The 16,769-nt window shown below is 61.5% G+C and overlaps 1 protein-coding gene across 1 annotated transcript; it reads left to right on the forward strand.

Moving 5' to 3' along the window:
* Positions 1 to 2,958: 2,958 nt before the first annotated feature.
* Positions 2,959 to 6,732, forward strand: RTL1 (retrotransposon Gag like 1). The gene is given in 9 exon segments (XM_012519872.4): positions 2,959 to 3,386; positions 3,388 to 3,562; positions 3,564 to 3,737; positions 3,739 to 4,263; positions 4,266 to 5,018; positions 5,020 to 5,481; positions 5,483 to 5,605; positions 5,607 to 6,192; positions 6,308 to 6,732. Coding segments are annotated over 9 exon segments (3,564 nt in total). The 5' UTR covers positions 2,959 to 3,045.
* The last annotated feature ends 10,037 nt before the right edge of the window (positions 6,733 to 16,769 follow it).

A 16,769-nucleotide genomic window follows, 5' to 3' on the forward strand; every position in this document is an offset into this window, starting at 1 on the left:
TTTCACGCTAATATGTCTGGAGCGGAGCCAAAAAAAGGGTTATTTAAAGGCTCATTGTGGTAAGATTGGGGTTTTTTTAATAGATCAGTCTGAAGATAAGTGTCATGGTAAAATTCTGTTTTATGTTAAGTGTTCGGGGCTTCACATGTTACAGGCAATGGAGAAATGTTGAAAACTGGTAAAGTTCATGCCTCACTGTGTTGCAAAAAGCAGATTTTTATGATCAAGATCATACGAGCCCATTTCTACTATGTACCAAGGAGACGTGGTTTTACTTGGCTCGAGGCATTTGCCACATTTCATTTTAAGGGGAGACACAGCCTCATTCTTGAACCCACATGCAGAGGCACTTGTGTTTTAGGGAATAAAGGGTTTAAAGAAGTGAGAGCTGCGCGGCCTCTCCCAAGAGGACCTGCTGGTACACCTGTGTCCTGCTGGGGTGTCTGGATGAACATAAAACAGCCGAGCATCCAAGGGCCCTGCAGAGGCACCCCTGGGCACCAGCCCGCCCCCCAAGCTGTCCTGTATTCTGGGCAGTCGGATCTTTCATTACAATATCATGGAGACAGCGGCAAGCCTCAGCAGAGGGGCTACCTGTGCGAATTCACGTAGCATGCTAAGATGACAGGGCAGGACTGCGAGGAGCACGAGAACCACATTCTTGTGCCTCTGCTAAGGGACTGGGATTTGGGCCACCAAGGAATTTTAAGGGAGTGAGGGGGTGAAAAAAAAGTTCTATTTGATACAACAGTCTGCAGGGAAATTATATAGTAAAATGTGTATTTAATGCTATCAAGTTTGGATAGTGGACTGTAGGTAATTCAGAGACATTAGAAGACTCTGAGCAGGTGCTCCCAGGCCCAGGCTCCTGTGTCTTGTAAGGAAGTGAGACCTTTTATTTTGAGGAATGGCATGACCGAATTGTACCAGGCTAAGAGGTTTGGGTATAAGTCAGTAAAGGGTTTAAGGCATGACCTGGTGAGATTTTAGGTTTTACATCAAGCCAGTAACTTGGATGATGAAAATTTGGAATGTCATCTTATAGGCGAAGAAGCCACTTTATAGGTGTCAGGTAGAGAAGTTATGGACTAACTTTAGGCATCTTGCTCCAAGTTTAAACTTGCATGATCAGGAGCGGCAAGATGAGGTTTTTATAACACACCAAGGGCATTAGATTTCAGGTGGAAGACAATAAAGTTGAAGGATTTAATCATATAGATGACCAAATCTGTAAATATGCTAAGAAGCACTGACTTTATTTTTAAAGAGAACAAATAATCTAGTATTTAAATCATCCTGCCAAGGAGTTTAATTTTAGGCAATAAGGAGTGTGAAGTGAGACAAGGTGAGACTGTTTTGCTAATAGAGAAGTCTGCAGATAACTCACTTTCAGAGATCAAAATCTTGTATTTCACGCTAAAACATTAGGACTTTACATATATTAGACTGGGGATTCTGCAATAATAATACATAACTTTTGTGAAGAGAAAATGGCTTTAATATATGCAAATGCGCCGTGCCTGTGTGGCTGTGATGATGACAGTGGCAACAATGCTGCTTTTATCTAATTTGTACACCGCGCTGGGAAACGCACTCCTTAAATTGAGGAATGGCATGACCCGAATTTTGCATCACGCTAAGGCCTTTAAACATTAGCCAGAGAACAGTTTTAAGTAAGTTACATGTCAGATACTCTTTGTGCCACATGGTAGACGGAGAATAAAACAGTGAAAGGTTTTAATCAGAGGGGCTTGGTGGTCAAATTTAAATGCTGTGCTAACAAGGGTGCGCCTGATTTGAGAAACAGCCGATGCGGAATCAGCATCTCGCTGGAGAGCTAGGATTTTAGCCAACGAAGCGTTTGATATGAGGAATGCATTTTTTTAAAAATATATCAATTGGTCTGCTAGCTAAGGAGAGAATAGAGTTCACAAAGGGTATTCAGTTGATCAGAGCAGTAACTATGAAGCTAAGCGACTGGAGAGTCAAAGCTTAATTCCCTCTGCCCCGGCAGAAAAAAACACCCACAAATATCCCCAACCAAGACACCACCTTACGTTAGATCTCAGCCCACTAAAAAACCCCCCACTGGATTTCTAAAAACCCTCCCCCACCCCCTCAAAATCCCAGCCCTCCTTGCTCAGGACGCCCCTGACGGAGACAGAGAGAAGGGTGTTGGCTAAAGAGCGAGCACTCAGGAGGGGGTGTGGAGGGGGTAAGACTAGGGGGGTGTGCAAAGACAGTCGTCTGGGTGGGACAGAGGCCAGAGGTTTGACGTTCCAAATCCCCACCAATTTAGAAGGCAACCAGGGAGGGCGGCCATGGAAGGGGGCTGGGGGTGTGATTTGAGGCCACTTCCAGCAGCTCCGGCCAGGGAGAAATCTGTGACATTTCTGAGTTAGAATCAAGTAACAAATACATGCGTATCCGGCACGCAGTAGGGACTTTATAAGCGTTGATGGAAAAAAATTAACCCTAGAGGCCAGACGGCCATACCCCCCACACACCCCTAATTTCTACTCTGAGTTCGGGGAAATAAGAGCTATTTGGAGTCGCTGACCCAATGGACAGCACAGCAGCCGAGCACCATGCGCTCCTCTCCCGCTGAGCTCACTGGACAGTTGGCCCCTCTGCTGGCCTCCGCCATCAAGGACGCTGGGCTGGCTCCAGCGGGCACAGCCTGAGGATTTGGGTAGGCACGTGAGCCCCCACGGAGGGAAGCCAGGGTCCCCGGGCCGGTCGCGCCCCCCCCCCCGATCTCTGAGCTGTGAATCTGTCACGTCTCTATGGGTTGACAGGCAGTGACCATCCCTGCGGGGCCACTTGGGCACGGGGGCAGCCCTTCCCTTCTCTCTGTTCCACTGAGACAGGGTCTTCCGGCCCCACCTCGTCAAGCGGGCCCTTGCGAGCCCCCTCAACGGTTGCCTTTCCCCCTCCCGCCCCCCGCCCCTCCCCAGGTCCTGATCGCCGCGGTCCCAGGTGGGCCCCCTGGACGCGTCCCAGCCTTACCCGTCTTCAGAGCACACACCCCCGCCATCCGAAGACATGATGGAACCCTCTGAAGACTCATTTGAGACGATGATGGAGCGTAGGAATCCATCATCAAAACAAATGGAGTCCTCCGAGGGCTCATCCGACGCCGCCGCGGAGACGGCCGGCAGCCAGGCGCAGGCAGGGCCCCAGGACCCCCAGCAGCCCCCCAGCGACCCCCTCCAGGAGATGGAAGTGCTGCCCACTGACGTCCGCCAAGCCATGGAGGAGCCATCCAGTGGCCCATGTCACGAAATAGGGAATCCACCCAATGACCTACTCCAAGACTTGGAGGAGTCACACGTCTGCCTGGTGGTGGATCCCGAGCGCGCGGCACCTGCGGGAGTGGAAGAAGGGCCCAGGGCCCCGCAGAGGGGAGGTGCGCTGCACTGACCTGATCCCGTTCCTCATGGTGCGATTCCCCGAAGACCGGGAGGTGGACGCCATCGTGAGGTGCATAGTGTCACTGTACTTCCGCCTGCAGACCCCCAGAGAGCGCCGCCGCATGATGGAGAGCGCCTGGATGACCGGCCCTGCGCCAGGGCCGCGACCCCTTCCCGGCGCCCTTCACGGGCGACCGCCGCGAGTACCGCGAGTTCGTGGTCATCTGCCAGCTGATCCTGCGCAGCTACCCCGGGGTCTTCTCCGACGACCAGACGCGCATCGGGTACATCGTCAGCCGCCTCTCGGGCATGGCCCTGGATTGGGGCCAAGTGCCTGCTGTGGGGTGACAGCCCCGTGGTGCTCGACTTCCCAGGCTTCCTGGAGGCCATGTCGGGCACGTTCGAGCACCGGCCGGTGCTGCGCCTGGCCGAAGAGGCCATGTTCGCCATCAGGCAGCAGGACCGCCCGGCCATCGCCTACATCCACGAGTTCCAGGGGTTGGTGCCCATCCTGGGCTGGCCCGAAGAGGTCCTGCAGGCCCACCTGTGCCAGGGGCTCAACGAGGACATCCGCCACTACCTGTTCCGGGTGCCCCAGCCCGACACGCTGGAAAGCCTGATCGCCGTCATCCTGCAGATAGAAGAGAAGCTGGCGGAGAGGCGGGCGCTGCTCAGGCTGCCCCCGGGGCCCCGCCCGCGCAGCCTGGCCTGGATCGACTCACCTGCTTCCCAGAGCTGGACCGTGAGCAGCTGGCTGAGCGGCGAGGTGCACCCCAACATCAACCGCGCCCACATCTTCCTGCTGCTGCTGGTGCGCGTGAACCCCTACCACAGCGTCGCCGTCCAGGCCCCTGGTGGACTCGGGGGGCGGGCGGCAACTTCATGGACGAGAAGTTCGCCCAGGAGCACTACGTGGAGCTGTACCAGCGGCCCTACCCGCGGTCCGTGCAGACCGTCGACGGCTCGCTCATCGGCAACGAGCCCATGTGGCTCTACACCGAGCCCCTGCTGTGCATCCACCAGAACCACCACGAGTCGATCGTGTTCGACGTCGTGCCCTCGCCTACCTTCTCCATCATCCTGGGCATCGACTGGCTCCGGGTCCACTCCCCCGAGGTGGACTGGCTCGAAGGCCGCTGCGCCTTCCACTCGCCCTACTGCCTGAGCAACTGCCTGCGCCCGCCCCCGCCCTGCATCGCGCTGGAGAGGCTGGGCCTGAGCCTGCTGCCCGGCCTGCCGCCCCCGTACTCCGACCTGGCCGACGTGTTCAACCCGTACGAAGCAGATGAGGAGACTTCCGACCAGCCAAGCTCAGACGGATCCGATGATCTTTCTGAATCAGAGCCCTCTGAGCTTCAGCAGGCTGGAGACAGTGATCTGGACGACGAGGTGTTCTTCGAGTACCCCGCTGCCACCACGCCCTGGGACCTGGAGGACACCGAGATGCCGGAGAGAGCCGGGTCGCCCCAGGAGCAGCTCGGGGACCCCCTAGACGTGCTGACCGGCGGAGAGGATGACGTGCAGGTGATCCCCGAGCTGTTCGACCAGCTCCACGGGGCCGCGTGGTTCACCAAGCTAGACCTGCGCGGCACCATCGTGGAGGAAGAGCACGCGCACACACCAGGCGGAGGATGTGTGGAGGATGGCGTTCGGCCTGGACCCGCCGCCCACGACCTGCTACCGGCCCTTCGTGCTGTTCTCCGACCCCATCTTGCCCCAGAACGTGATTCACTTTGCCCTGCAGAACATGCTGGGCCTCTTCGTGCTGGCCTACGGCCGGGACGTGATCGTCTACTCCATGAGCCCGGAGCAGCACACCCAGCACGTCCGCCAGGTCCTGGTCCGCCTCCGCGAGCACCAACTCTACTGCTCGCTGGACAAGAGCCAGTTCCACCAGCAGACCGTGGAGTTCCTGGGCTTCGTCCTCACCCCCAAAGGGATCAAGCTCAACAAGAGCGTCGTCAACACCGTCACGGGCTACCCCCTCCCCGGGTGCAGAAAGGCCCTGCGCAGCCTGCTGGAGTTCATCCTCCCCTACCGGCACTTCGTGGAGCGCTTCGCCGTCATCATCGGGGCCCCTGCGGCGGCAGCTGCTGGGCGACGAGAGCTTCTCCTGGGGGGCCGAGGAGCAGGAGGCCTTCGAGAGCCTCCAGAGGGCCTTCCGCAAGGCGCCCCTGCTCCACCACCCCAAGCCCCCAGCACCCCTTCTACCTGGAGGCCGACAACACCGGCAACGCCCTGCACGCCTCCCTGATGCAAATCGACGAGCAGACCGGCCGAGTGGTCCCCTGCGCCTTCTACTCGCGCAATACCACCCCGGCGGAGCAGACCCAGTACCCACCCCTGCAGCAGAAAGTCCTCCCCGTCTGGGCCTCCTTCATGGTGTGGCGCCGCTACCTGGAGAACACCGAGGAGCCCATCATGATTCTTCTCAAAGATGAGGATCATGCCTCTCTGAATAATGACAGGCTCACCGTACTTCTCCCCGGCCGCTGGCTCGGCTTCTTCTCCCACTTCCACTTCGACGTCATGGAGCAGCCCCCGCACGAGGGCGACTGGCCCCCGCCCCCCCAGGGGAACCTCGACCTCGAGGCGCTGCGCCAAGTCACCGACCCCCGCAAGCGGTTCATCCTGGCCACCGGCGGGACCCCCCCGGGCGCCGCGAGGAAGGGGCCCCGGGACGCGCCGAGAGGCCCCGACGCCGAGCTGGAGAAGCTGGCCCACCTGCCCATCCACCGCCTGGTCAACTGCTTCCTGTCCCCACTTCAGCCCCGCGCAGGTCAGGGAGGCCGTCACGGCCTTCTCCCAGGGCCTCGTGATGTGGCGCCACAGCCTGGCGCTGGCCACCATCTTCCTGCTGCTGAGGCTCCGGCGACGCCTCACCCTGATGCCAGCCCTCGAATCCGGGCACCCCTGGGCCGATTGGCCCCTGTCGCTCGGGCAAGACGCCCCCTGGTTCGGCCCCAACACTCTGTTCGTCGCCAAAAGCGACCTGACCCAGGCCATCGGGCAGCTCCTCGACCAGGTGCCGTCTCCCGAGGCCGCTGGCGCCTCCCCGGCCGCGGAGGCCGCCGCCTTCCTTCTGAGCCCCGAGCGCTGGGAGCGCGACGCCCAGCTCCCCCAGGCCCGCGGGGGCCTGCTGCTCAGCCCCGAGTTCTGGCCCACGCTGCACCAGCTCCTCGCGCCCGGAGACGAGACCCACCCGGCCCTGCAGGCGCCCGGCTCCCCTGGCAGCGCACGTCGTCGGCGGTGGAGGCTTCGCCACGCGGGAAGCCCTGCAAGACGACCTGCAACGTTACCGTCACCGTGGCCTGCATGACGGCCTGCAAGACACCCCGCAGGACGAGCAGGACGACCACGACGACCACGTGCCAGGGGGGCCGCCCGCCGGCGCCGCCCGCGCCCTCCTGCCCCGCCGCCGCCACCCCCCATGTCCTCGCCGTCATCGACGACCGCCTGCTCTACATCCACGCCGCGCCCGGCAGCCAGCTCCACGAGGGGCTGGAGGCCGCCACCCTGGCCCACTTCCTGAGGGTGCTGCGGGCCCAGGAGCCCCACAGCCTGATCTGGGTGCTGCAGCCCGGCCAGGGGCCGGAGGACGCCCGCCCCCGAGAGCCGCCCCGCCACGACGACGGAGACGTCGACCTCGACTGAACGCGGCCGTCACCTCGACTGAACGCCGCCCGCTCTCTGATCATCAGGCCCCCGACTCGCCCACAGCCTCTGCCCACCCCCCACCTGCCCCGCGCAGACCCACGTGCCTCTCCCGCCCTGACGGGAACCTGCCCGAGGGCAGCACCCCTCCAACCCGCCTCCGGCGCCCCCGCACGCCTTCGGGGACCCAGAGCCAGCTCAGGGCTGCACAAGCCCCGTCTTGATTTTCCAGGCCCCGGGCCCCATGCCTGGGAGGGAGGAAGTGAGAGGAGGAAACAGCAATGAGTGGAGATGAGCCAGTGCCCCCAGCCCAGCTGAGGAAGCAGGTGCAGCAGGCGCAGCCAAGCAAGCGACACGGGGGCGGCTGCCCCCGCCTTACCCTGGGCACTGACCTCGGGTGCTGCGCTGCCTTCTTCTACCTCCATCACCGGTGCTCCCGGGCTCCTCAGCTGCTGCGCCCAACACCCCGCGCAGCCCTCTCCCCCGGGCAAGCCCCCTTCCAGTGGACTAGTTTCCAGTCCCGCTGCGCTGGCCCTGAAAAAGCTGCCCAGAGACCACCTACCTGGACACTGCCATGCCCGGAGCCATCCGCCCTACCAGGACCCTCTTACCAGACTTGCCACTGGCCCTCCGGGAGATCAGAGTCATTGGACCCTCGAGGGGGGCTCCCCTCGGGGGCTGTCCCCTCCCAGGACTGACAGCCGCACAGGGGAGAAGAGACGGGAGAGAAGGGGAGGGGAGGGGGAGCCCAGGGACCCACTGCCCTGGGCCGTGTTAAGGAGTTGCATGAGGGCCAGACCCCGGACCCCACTCTGCTGCGGGGAGACCCTGCCCTTCCCCCCAGTGCTGCCTCGTTGACCTTCTCTCTGCATATATACAAATAATAAAGTAGAATAGAAGATTGCCCACCTTTGTGGTTTGTTCTGTAAACTGGGGGGTGGGGCACGGAGGAGGAGGAAGGAAGAGTAGGGAGCAGGCAGGGGGGAAGAGGGAGAGGGAAGGAAGAGGTGGAGATGGGAAAGGGAAGGAAGAGTGGAGGGCAGTGGGGGGGAGGGAAGGAAGAGTGGGAGATGGGGAGAGAAGGACGAGTGGGGGGCAGTGAGAGGCAGGAGGAACAAGTGAGGGGCAGTGGGGGAGGGAAGGAGGAGTGGGGACCAGTGGGGGGAAGGGAAGGAAGAGTGGAGGGCAGTGGGGGAAAGAAAGGAAGAGTGGGAGATGGGGGAGGGAAGGAAGAGTGGGGGCAGTGGGAGAGGGAAGGAAGAGTGGGAGATGGGGGAGGGAAGGAAGAGTGGGGGCAGTGGGGGGAGGGAAGAGTGGGAGATGGGGGGAGAGAAAAAAGAGAGGGAGACAGGGAGGAAGGGAAATAGAGTGGAGATATAGGAGGGAATAAAGAGTGGGGGCAATGGGGAGAGGGAAGAAAGAGTGGAGGCAGGCGGGGAGGGAAGAGTGGGAGAAGGGGGAGAGAAGGATGAGGGAGGGCCAGTGGGGAGAGGGAAGGAAGAATGGGAGACAGGTGGGGGAGAGAACAAAGAGTGGGAGATGGGGGGAGGGAAAGAGGAGTGGGAGATGAGGAGAAAAAGAACAGTGGGGGGCAGTGGGGAGAGGGAAGGGCAAGTGGGGGACAGGGGGAGGGAATGAGGAGTGGGTGGCAGTGGGGGGAAGGAAGAGTGGGGGCAGTGGGGGAAAGGAAGAAAGAGTGGGAGATGGGGGAGGGAAGGAAGAGTGGGGGGCAGTCAGTGGGGAGAGGGAAAGAAGAGTGGAGATAGGGAGGAGAAGGAACAGTGGGGGGAATCGGGGGAGAGGGAAAAAAGAGTGGGAGATGGGGGAGAGGAGGAAGAGTGGGGGCAGTCAGGAGGGAGAGGGAAAAAAGAGTGAGAGATGGGAGAGGGAAGGAAGAATGGGGGCAGTGGGGGAGGGAAAGAAGAGTAGGAGATGGGGGAGGGAAGGAAGAGTAGGGGGCAGTGGGGGAAGGGAAGAAGAGTGGGGGCAGTGGGGGGAGGGAAGGAAGAGTGGGGACAGTGGGGGGAGGGAAGGAGGAGTGGGGGACAGTGGGGGGAGGGAAGGAAGAGTGGAGGGCAAGGGGGAAAAGGAGGGGGGAAAGGAAGGAGGAGTGGGAGATGGGGGAAGGAAGGAAGAGTGGGAGGCAGTGGGGGGAGGGAAGGAAGAGTGGGGGCAGTCAGTGGGGAGAGGAAAGAAGAGTGAGAGATGGGGGAGAGAAGGAAGAGTGGGGCAGTGGGGGGAGGGAAGGAAGAGTGGGGCAGTGGGGGGAGGGAAGGAGGAGTGGGGGACAGTGGGGGGAGGGAAGGAAGAGTGGAGGGCAGGGGGAAAGGAAGGAAGAATGGGAGATGGGGGAAGGAAGGAAGAGTAGGGGGCAGTGGGGGAAGGGAAGGAAGAGTGGGGCAGTGGGGGGAGGGAAGGAAGAGTGGGGGCAGTGGGGGGAGGGAAGGAGGAGTGGGGGACAGTGGGGGGAGGGAAGGAAGAGTGGAGGGCAAGGGGGAAGGAAGGGGGAAAGGAAAGAAGAGTGGGAGATGGGGGAGGAATGGAGGGGGGAAAGAAGGAAGAGTGGGAGGCAGTGGGGGGGAGGGAAGGAAGAGTGGGGGCAGTCAGTGGGTGGAGAGGAAAGAAGAGTGAGAGATGGGGGAGAGAAGGAAGAGTGGAGGCAGTGGGGATAGGAAAGGAAGAGTGGGAGATGGATAGAGAAGGACGAGTGGGGGGCAGTGGGGGGAGGGAAGGACGAGTGGGGGCAGTGGGGGGAGGGTAGGAAGAGTGGGAGGCAGTGGGGGGAAGGAAGGAAGAGTGGGATTTGGGGGAGGAAGGGAAGAGGTGGGGGCAGTGGGGGGAGGGAAAGAGGAGTGTGGGGACAGTGGGGGGAGGGAAGGAAGAGTGGGGGCAGTCAGGGGGGAGGGAAGGAAGAGTGGGGGCAGTCAGTGGGGAGAGAAAGAAGAGTGAGAGATGGGGGAGAGAAGGAAGAGTGGAGGCAGTGGGGGGAGGAAAGGAAGAGTGGGGGCAGTGGGGGGAGGGAAGAAGAGTGGGGGACAGTGGGGAGAGGAAAGGGAAGAGTGGGAGGCAGTGTGGGGGAAGGAAGAGTGGGGGGCAGTGGGGGAAAGGAAGGGTGGGATATGGGGGAGGGAACAAAGAGTGGGGGCTAGTCAGTGGGGAGAGGGAAAGAAGAGTGGGAGATGGGGAAGGAAGGAAGAGCGGGGGCAGTGGGAGAAGGGAAGGAAGAGTGGGAGATGATAGATAGAAGGACGAGTGGGGGCAGTGGGGGGAGGGTAGGAAGAGTGGGGGGGGCAGTGGGGGGAAGGAAGGAAGAGTCGGATTTGGGGGAGGGAAGGAAGAGTGGGGGGCAGTGGGGGGAGGGAAAGAGGGAGTGGGGGACAGTGGGGGGAGGAAGAGAGTGGGGGCAGTCAGGGGAGGAGGAAGGAAGAGTGGGAGATGGGGGAGGGAAGGAAGAGTGGGGGCAGTGGGGGGAGGAAAGGAGGAGTAGGAGATGGGGAGGAAGGAAAAATGGGAGATGGGGGGAGGGAAGGAAGAGTGGGGGCAGTAGGGGGGAGGGAAGGAAGAGTGGGAAATGGGGGGAGGGAAAGAAGAGTGGGAGATAGGGAGAGAAGGATGAGTGGGAAATGGGTGAGGGAAGAGGGGGGACAGTGGGGGAGAGGAAAGAACAAGGGGGGACCAGTGGGGAGAGGAAAGGAGAAAGTGGGAGGCAGTGGGGGGGAGTGAAGAGTGGGAGATGGGGGAGGGAAGGAAGAGTGAGGAGAGTGGGGAAAGTAAGTAAGAGTAGGAGATGGGGGAGGGAAGAAGAGTGGGGGCAGTGGGGGAGAGGGAAGGAAGAGTGGGAGATGGGGGAGGGAGGGGGGAGGAAAGAAGAGTGGGAGATGTGGAAGAGAAGGAAGAGTGGGGGCAGTGGGGGAGGGGAAGGAAGAGTGGGAGAAGGGGGGAGAGAACGAAGAGTGGAGACAGGGTGAAGGAAAGAAGAGTGGGAGATGGGGAGAGAAGGATGAGGGAAGGGAGAGAAGGACGAGGGGAGGCAGAGGGGAGAGGGAAGGAAGAGTGGGAGACAGGGGAGGGAAGGAGGAGTGGGGGGCAGTGGGGGGGAGGGGAAGGAGGAGTGGGGGCAATTGGGGGAGGGAAGGAGGAGTGGGAGATGGGGGAGGGAAGGAAGAGTAGGGGGCAGTGGGGAAGGGAAGGAAGAGTGGGGGTAGTGGGGGGAGGGAAGAATAGTGGGGCAGTGGAGGGAGGGAAGGAGGAGTGGGGGCAGTGGGGGGGAGGGAAGGAGGAGTCGGGGCAATGGGGGGAGGGAAGGAGGAGTGGGAGATGGGGGAGGGAAGGAAGAGTAGGGGGCAGTGGGGGAAGGGAAGGAAGAGTGGGGCAGTGGGGGAGGGAAGGAGGAGTGGGGGGCAGTGGGGGGAGGGAAGGAGGAGTGGAGGCAATTGGGGGAGGGAAGGAGGAGTGGGAGATGGGGGGAGGGAAGGAAGAGTAGGGGGCAGTGGGGGAAGGGAAGGAAGAGTGGGGGTAGTGGGGGGAGGGAAGGAATAGTGGGGGCAGTGGAGGAGGGAAGGAGGAGTGGGGGCAGGGGGGAGGGAGGAGGAGTCGGGCAATGGGGGGAGGGAAGGAGGAGTGGGAGATGGGGGAGGGAAGGAGAGTAGGGGGCAGTGGGGAAGGGAAGGAAGAGTGGGGCAGTGGGGGGAGGGAAGGAAGAGTGGGGGGCACTGGGGGGAGGGAAGGAGGAGTGGGGGCAATGGGGGAAAGGAAGGAAGAGTGGGAGGCAGTGGGGGGAAGGAAGGAAGAGTGGGGAAAGGAAGGGTGGGAGATGGGGGAGGGAACAAAGAGTGGGGGGCAGTCAGTGGGGAGAGGGAAAGAAGAGTGGGAGATGGGGAAGGAAGGAAGAGGGGGGGCAGTGGGGAGAGGGAAGGAAGAGTGGGAGATGGATAGAGGAGGACAAGTGGGGGCAGTGGGGGGAGGGAAGGACGAGTGGGGGCAGTGGAGGAGGGTAGGAAGAGTGGGGGCAGTGGGGGGAAGGAAGGAAGAGTGGATTTGGGGAGGGAAGGAAGAGTGGGGGCAGTGGGGGGAGGGAAAGAGGAGTGGGGGACAGGGGGGGGAGGGAAGGAAGAGTGGGGCAGTCAGGGGGGAGGGAAGGAAGAGTGGAGATGGGGAAAGGAAGGAAGAGTGGGGGCAGTAAGGGAAAGGAAGGAAGAGTGGGAGATGGGGAGGGAAGGAAGAGTGGGGTGGTCAGTGGGGAGAGGGAAAGAAGAGTGGGAGATGGAGGAGAGAAGGAGGAGTGGGGGCAGTGGGGAGAGGGAAGGAAGAGTGGGGATGGGGGGAGGGAAAGAAGAGTGGGGGCAGTGGGGAAAGGAAGGAAGAGTGGGAGATGAAGAAGGGTAGGAAGAGTGGGGGCAAGTGGGGGGAGGGAAGGGAAGAGTGGGGAGTGGGGGAGGAGATGAGATGGGAGATGGGGAGAGGGGTGGGGAAGGAAGAGTGGGGGCAGTAAGGGAAAGGAAGGAAGAGTGGGAGATGGGGAGGGAAGGAAGAATGGGGGCAGTGGGGGGAGAAAGGAGGAGTAGGAGATGGGAGGGAGGGAAGAAGAGTGGAGATGGGGAGGGAGGAAGAGTGCGGGCAGTGGGGAGAGGAAGGAAGAGTGGTAGATGGGAGAGAAGGATGAGTGGGGCACAGAGGGGGAGGGAAGGATAAGTGGGGGGATGTGGGGGGAGGGAAGGAAGAATGGAGATGGGAGGGAAGGAAGAGTGGGAGATAGGGGAGGGAAGGAAGAGTGGGGGCAGTGGGGGGAGGGGAAGGAAGAATGGGGGGCAGTGAGGAGAGGAAGGAAGAGTGGGGGCAGTCAGTGGGGAGAAGGAAAGAAGAGTGGGGAGATGGGGGAGGGAAGGAAGAGTGGGAGAAGTGGGGGGAGGGAAGGAGGAGTGGGGGCAGTGGGGAGAGGGAAGGAAGAGTGGGAGATGGGGGAGGAGGATGAAGAGTGGAGGTGAGGAGAGAAGACGAGGTGCAGCCAGTGGGGAGGGGGAAGGAAGAGTGGAGATGGAGGGAGAGAACAAAGAGTGGGAGATGGGGGGAGAGAATGAAGAGTGGGGAGTTGCGGGGAGGGAAAGAAGGGTGGGAGATTGGGAGAGAAGGGATGAATTGAGGGCAGTGGGGGGAGGGAAGTACGAGTAGGGCGCAGTGGGGGGAGGGAAGGAGGAGTTGGGGACAGTGGGGGGGGGAGAGAAGGAAGATTGCAGGGCAGTGGGGGGAAAGGAAGGAAAAGTGGGAGATGGGGGAAGGAAGGAAGAGTGGGAGGCAGTGGGAGGAAGGAAGGAAGAGTGGGGAGATGGGGGAGGGAAAGGAAGAGTGGGGGCAGTCAGTGGGGAGAGGGAAAGAAGAGTGGGAGATGGGGGAGGGAAGGAAGAGTGGGGGCAGTGGGGAGAGGGAAGGAAGATGGGGGATGGCAGAGGGAAATAAGAGTAGGATGGGAAGAGAAGGACGAGTGGGAGATGGGGGAGTGGAAGGAAGAGTGGGAGGCAGTGGGGGAAAGGAAGGAAGAGTGGGAGATGGGGGAGGAAGGAAGAGTGGGAGATAGGGAGAGAAGAAGTGTGGGAGATGGGGGAGAGAACGAAGAGTGAGGGCAGTCAGTGGGGAGAGGGAAAGAAGAGTGGGAGATGGGGAGGAAGGAAGAGTGGGAGAAGTGAGGGGAGGAAGGAGAGTGGGGGCAGTGGGGAGAGGGAAGGAAGAGTGGGAGATGGGGGAGGGAAGGATGGAAGAGTGGGAGGTGAGGAGAGAAGGACGAGGTGCAGCCAGTGGGGAGGGGGAAGGAAGAGTGGGAGATGCAGGGAGAGAACAAAGAGTGGAGATGGGAGAGAGAATGAAGAGTGGGAGTTGCGGGGAGGGAAAGAAGGGTGGGAGATGGGAGAGAAGGATGAATTGAGGGCAGTGGGGGGAGGGAAGTACGAGTAGGGCGCAGTGGGGGGGAGGGAAGGAGGAGTTGGGGACAGTGGGGGAGAGAAGGAAGATTGCAGGGCAGTGGGGGAAAGGAAGGAAAAGTGGGAGATGGGAGGGGGAAGGAAGAGTGGGAGGCAGTGGGAGGAAGGAAAGAAGAGTGGGAGATGGGGGAGGGAAGGAAGAGTGGGGGGCAGTAGGGAGAGGGAAGGAGAGTGGGAAATGGGGGGAGGGAAAGAAGAGTGGGAGATAGGGAGAGAAGGATGAGTGGAAATGGGGGAGGGAAGAGTGGGGGGGCAGTGGGGGAGAGGGAAAGAACAAGGAGGGACCAGTGGGAGAGGGAAGGAGAAGTGGGAGGCAGTGGGGGGAGTGAAGAGTGGAGATGGGGAGGGAAGGAAGAGTGAGGGCAGTGGGGGAAAGTAAGTAAGAGTAGGAGATGGGGGAGGGAAGGAAGAGTGGGGGGCAGTGGGGAGAGGGAAGAAGAGTGGGAGATGGGGGAGAGAAGGAAGAGTGGGAAATGTGGAAGAGAAGGAAGAGTGGGGACAGTGGGGGAGGGGAAGGAAGAGTGGGAGAAGGGGGGAGAGAACGAAGAGTGGGAGACAGGGTGAGGGAAAGAAGAGTGGGAGATGGGGAGAGAAAGACGAGGGGAGGCAGAGGGGAGAGGGAAGGAAGAGTGGAGATGGGGGAGGGAAGGAAGAGTGGGGCAGTGGGGGAAAGGAAGGAAGAGTGGGAGATGGGGGAGGGAAAGAAGAGTGGGGGCAGTGGGGGAAAGGAAGGAAGAGTGGGAGATGGGGAGAGGGAAGGTAGAGTGGAGGCAGTCAGTGGGGAGAGGGAAAGAAGAGGAGAAGGGGGAGGGAAGGAAGAGTGGGGGCAGTGGGGAGAGGGAAGGAAGAGTGGGAGATGGGGAGAGGGAAAGAAGAGTGGGAGATGGGGAGAGAAGGACAAGTGGGGGGCAGTGAGGGTAGGGAAGGATGAGTGGGGCAGTGAGGGGAAGGAAGGAGGAGTGGGGGCAGTGGGGGGAGAGAAGGAAGAGTGGGGGCAGTGGGGGGAGGGAAGGAGGAGTGGGAGATGGGGAAGGAAAGGAAGAGTAGGAGATGGGGAAGGGAAGGAAGAAGGGGGCAGTGGGGAGAGGGAAGGAAGAGTGGGAGATGGGAGAGGGAAGGAAGAGTGGGGGCAGTGGGGGAAAGGAAGGAAGAGTGTGAGATGGGGGAGGGAAAGAAGAGTGGGGGCAGTGGGGGAAAGGAAGGAGGAGTGGGAGATGGGGGAGGGAAGAAAGAGTGGGGGTAGTGGAGGGAGGGAAGGAAGAGTGGGGTCAGTGGGGAGAGGGAAGGAAGAGTGGGAGATGGGAGAGGGAAAGAAGAGGGGGAGATGGGGAGAGAAGGACAAGTGGGAGGCAGTGGGGATAGGGAAGGATGAGTGGGGGCAGTGGAGGGAGGGAAGGAGAAGTGGGGGGCAGTGGGGGGAGGTAAGGAGGAGTGGGGGGCAGTGGGGGGAGGGAAGGAGGAGTGGGAGATGGGGGAGGGAAGGAAGAGTAGGAGATGGGGGAGGGAAGGAAGAGTGGGGGGCAGTGGGGGGAGGGAAGGAGGAGTGGGAGATGGGGGAGGGAAGGAAGAGTAGGAGATGGGGGAGGGAAGGAGGAGTGGGGGGCAGTGGGGGGAGGGAAGGAGGAGTGGGAGATGGGGGAGGGAAAGAAGAGTAGGAGATGGGGGAGGGAAGGAAGCATGGGGTCAGTGGGGAGAGGGAAGGAAGAGTGCGAGATGGGGGAGGGAAAGAAGAGTGGGAGATGGGGACAGAAGGACAAGTGGGGGGCAGTGGGGATAGGGAAGGATGAGTGGGGGCAGTGGAGGGAGGGAAGGAGGAGTGGGGGGCAGTGGGGGGAGGGATGGACAAGTGGGGGCAGTGGGGGGAAGGCTCGCAGGGCCAGGCCAAGCAGCAGGAGGCCTTTCCTCCACTTTGGTGAAGGAGGCCCGGCACCACCACGGGGGTCCCCAGCCGGCTAGTTGCCTCGGGGGGCACCTGGGGGCAGGGGGGTACAGCGCCACCTCTTTCCAAAGGAGCCCAGAAATTGCAGCCCCACATGACGCTCGAGTGGGGGTGGGGGGACAGGCATACGCTGTGGCCCCAGCCTGGCGCGTCGGCGAGCCCCCACCCAGGGAGAGGGCCCCCATTTCAGAGGGCAAAGTGCCTGGGTAAGGGGGGACGCGAGCGCCCGAGATTCACTCCGGGCCCACACGGCCCAGCGTCCAGGACCTGCTGACCACGCGCCCGTCGGAGCTGGGGCACTGGCCCGCGCCCGCCAAACGCACCCTCCAAACGCACCCTCGGGGACCCGGGGAGTCTGCCCTGACAGTGGGCCCATGAGATCACTGAACAGATCTCCTGGTTCAAAGGTCAGGGGCTGCCTGGAGGGGTGCGACCCGCCCCCACAGCTTCCCTCCCCAGCCCCCTGCCCTTGGGGTCCTGGGGAAGCCGCTTGCTGGTGACCGCAGGGCCAGCGGGACAGAGCTGGGCCTCGCCACTGCCACCACTGCCGCCACTGCCACCTGGCCCACCCTCTCTGCCTGCCCCAGCCCCCGGCCCCCTGCCCGGCTGCAGGAGGCCCAGCACCCCTTCAGCATGCAGCGCTGGGGTCCGGGCGCCGGCCTGACCTGTATGCCCTCAGGCGGGGGTCCCGTGAGAGGGAGGGCAGCTCCGAGACACCAGGATGGCACCCAGGGCCCGCGCCAAGTCGGGGCTCCCCCGCCTCGGCCCCCGGGCCGGAGAAGCAGGCAAGGC

This window comes from Dasypus novemcinctus, chromosome 3, assembly GCF_030445035.2.
Source record: "Dasypus novemcinctus isolate mDasNov1 chromosome 3, mDasNov1.1.hap2, whole genome shotgun sequence".
NCBI lineage: Eukaryota > Metazoa > Chordata > Mammalia > Cingulata > Dasypodidae > Dasypus > Dasypus novemcinctus.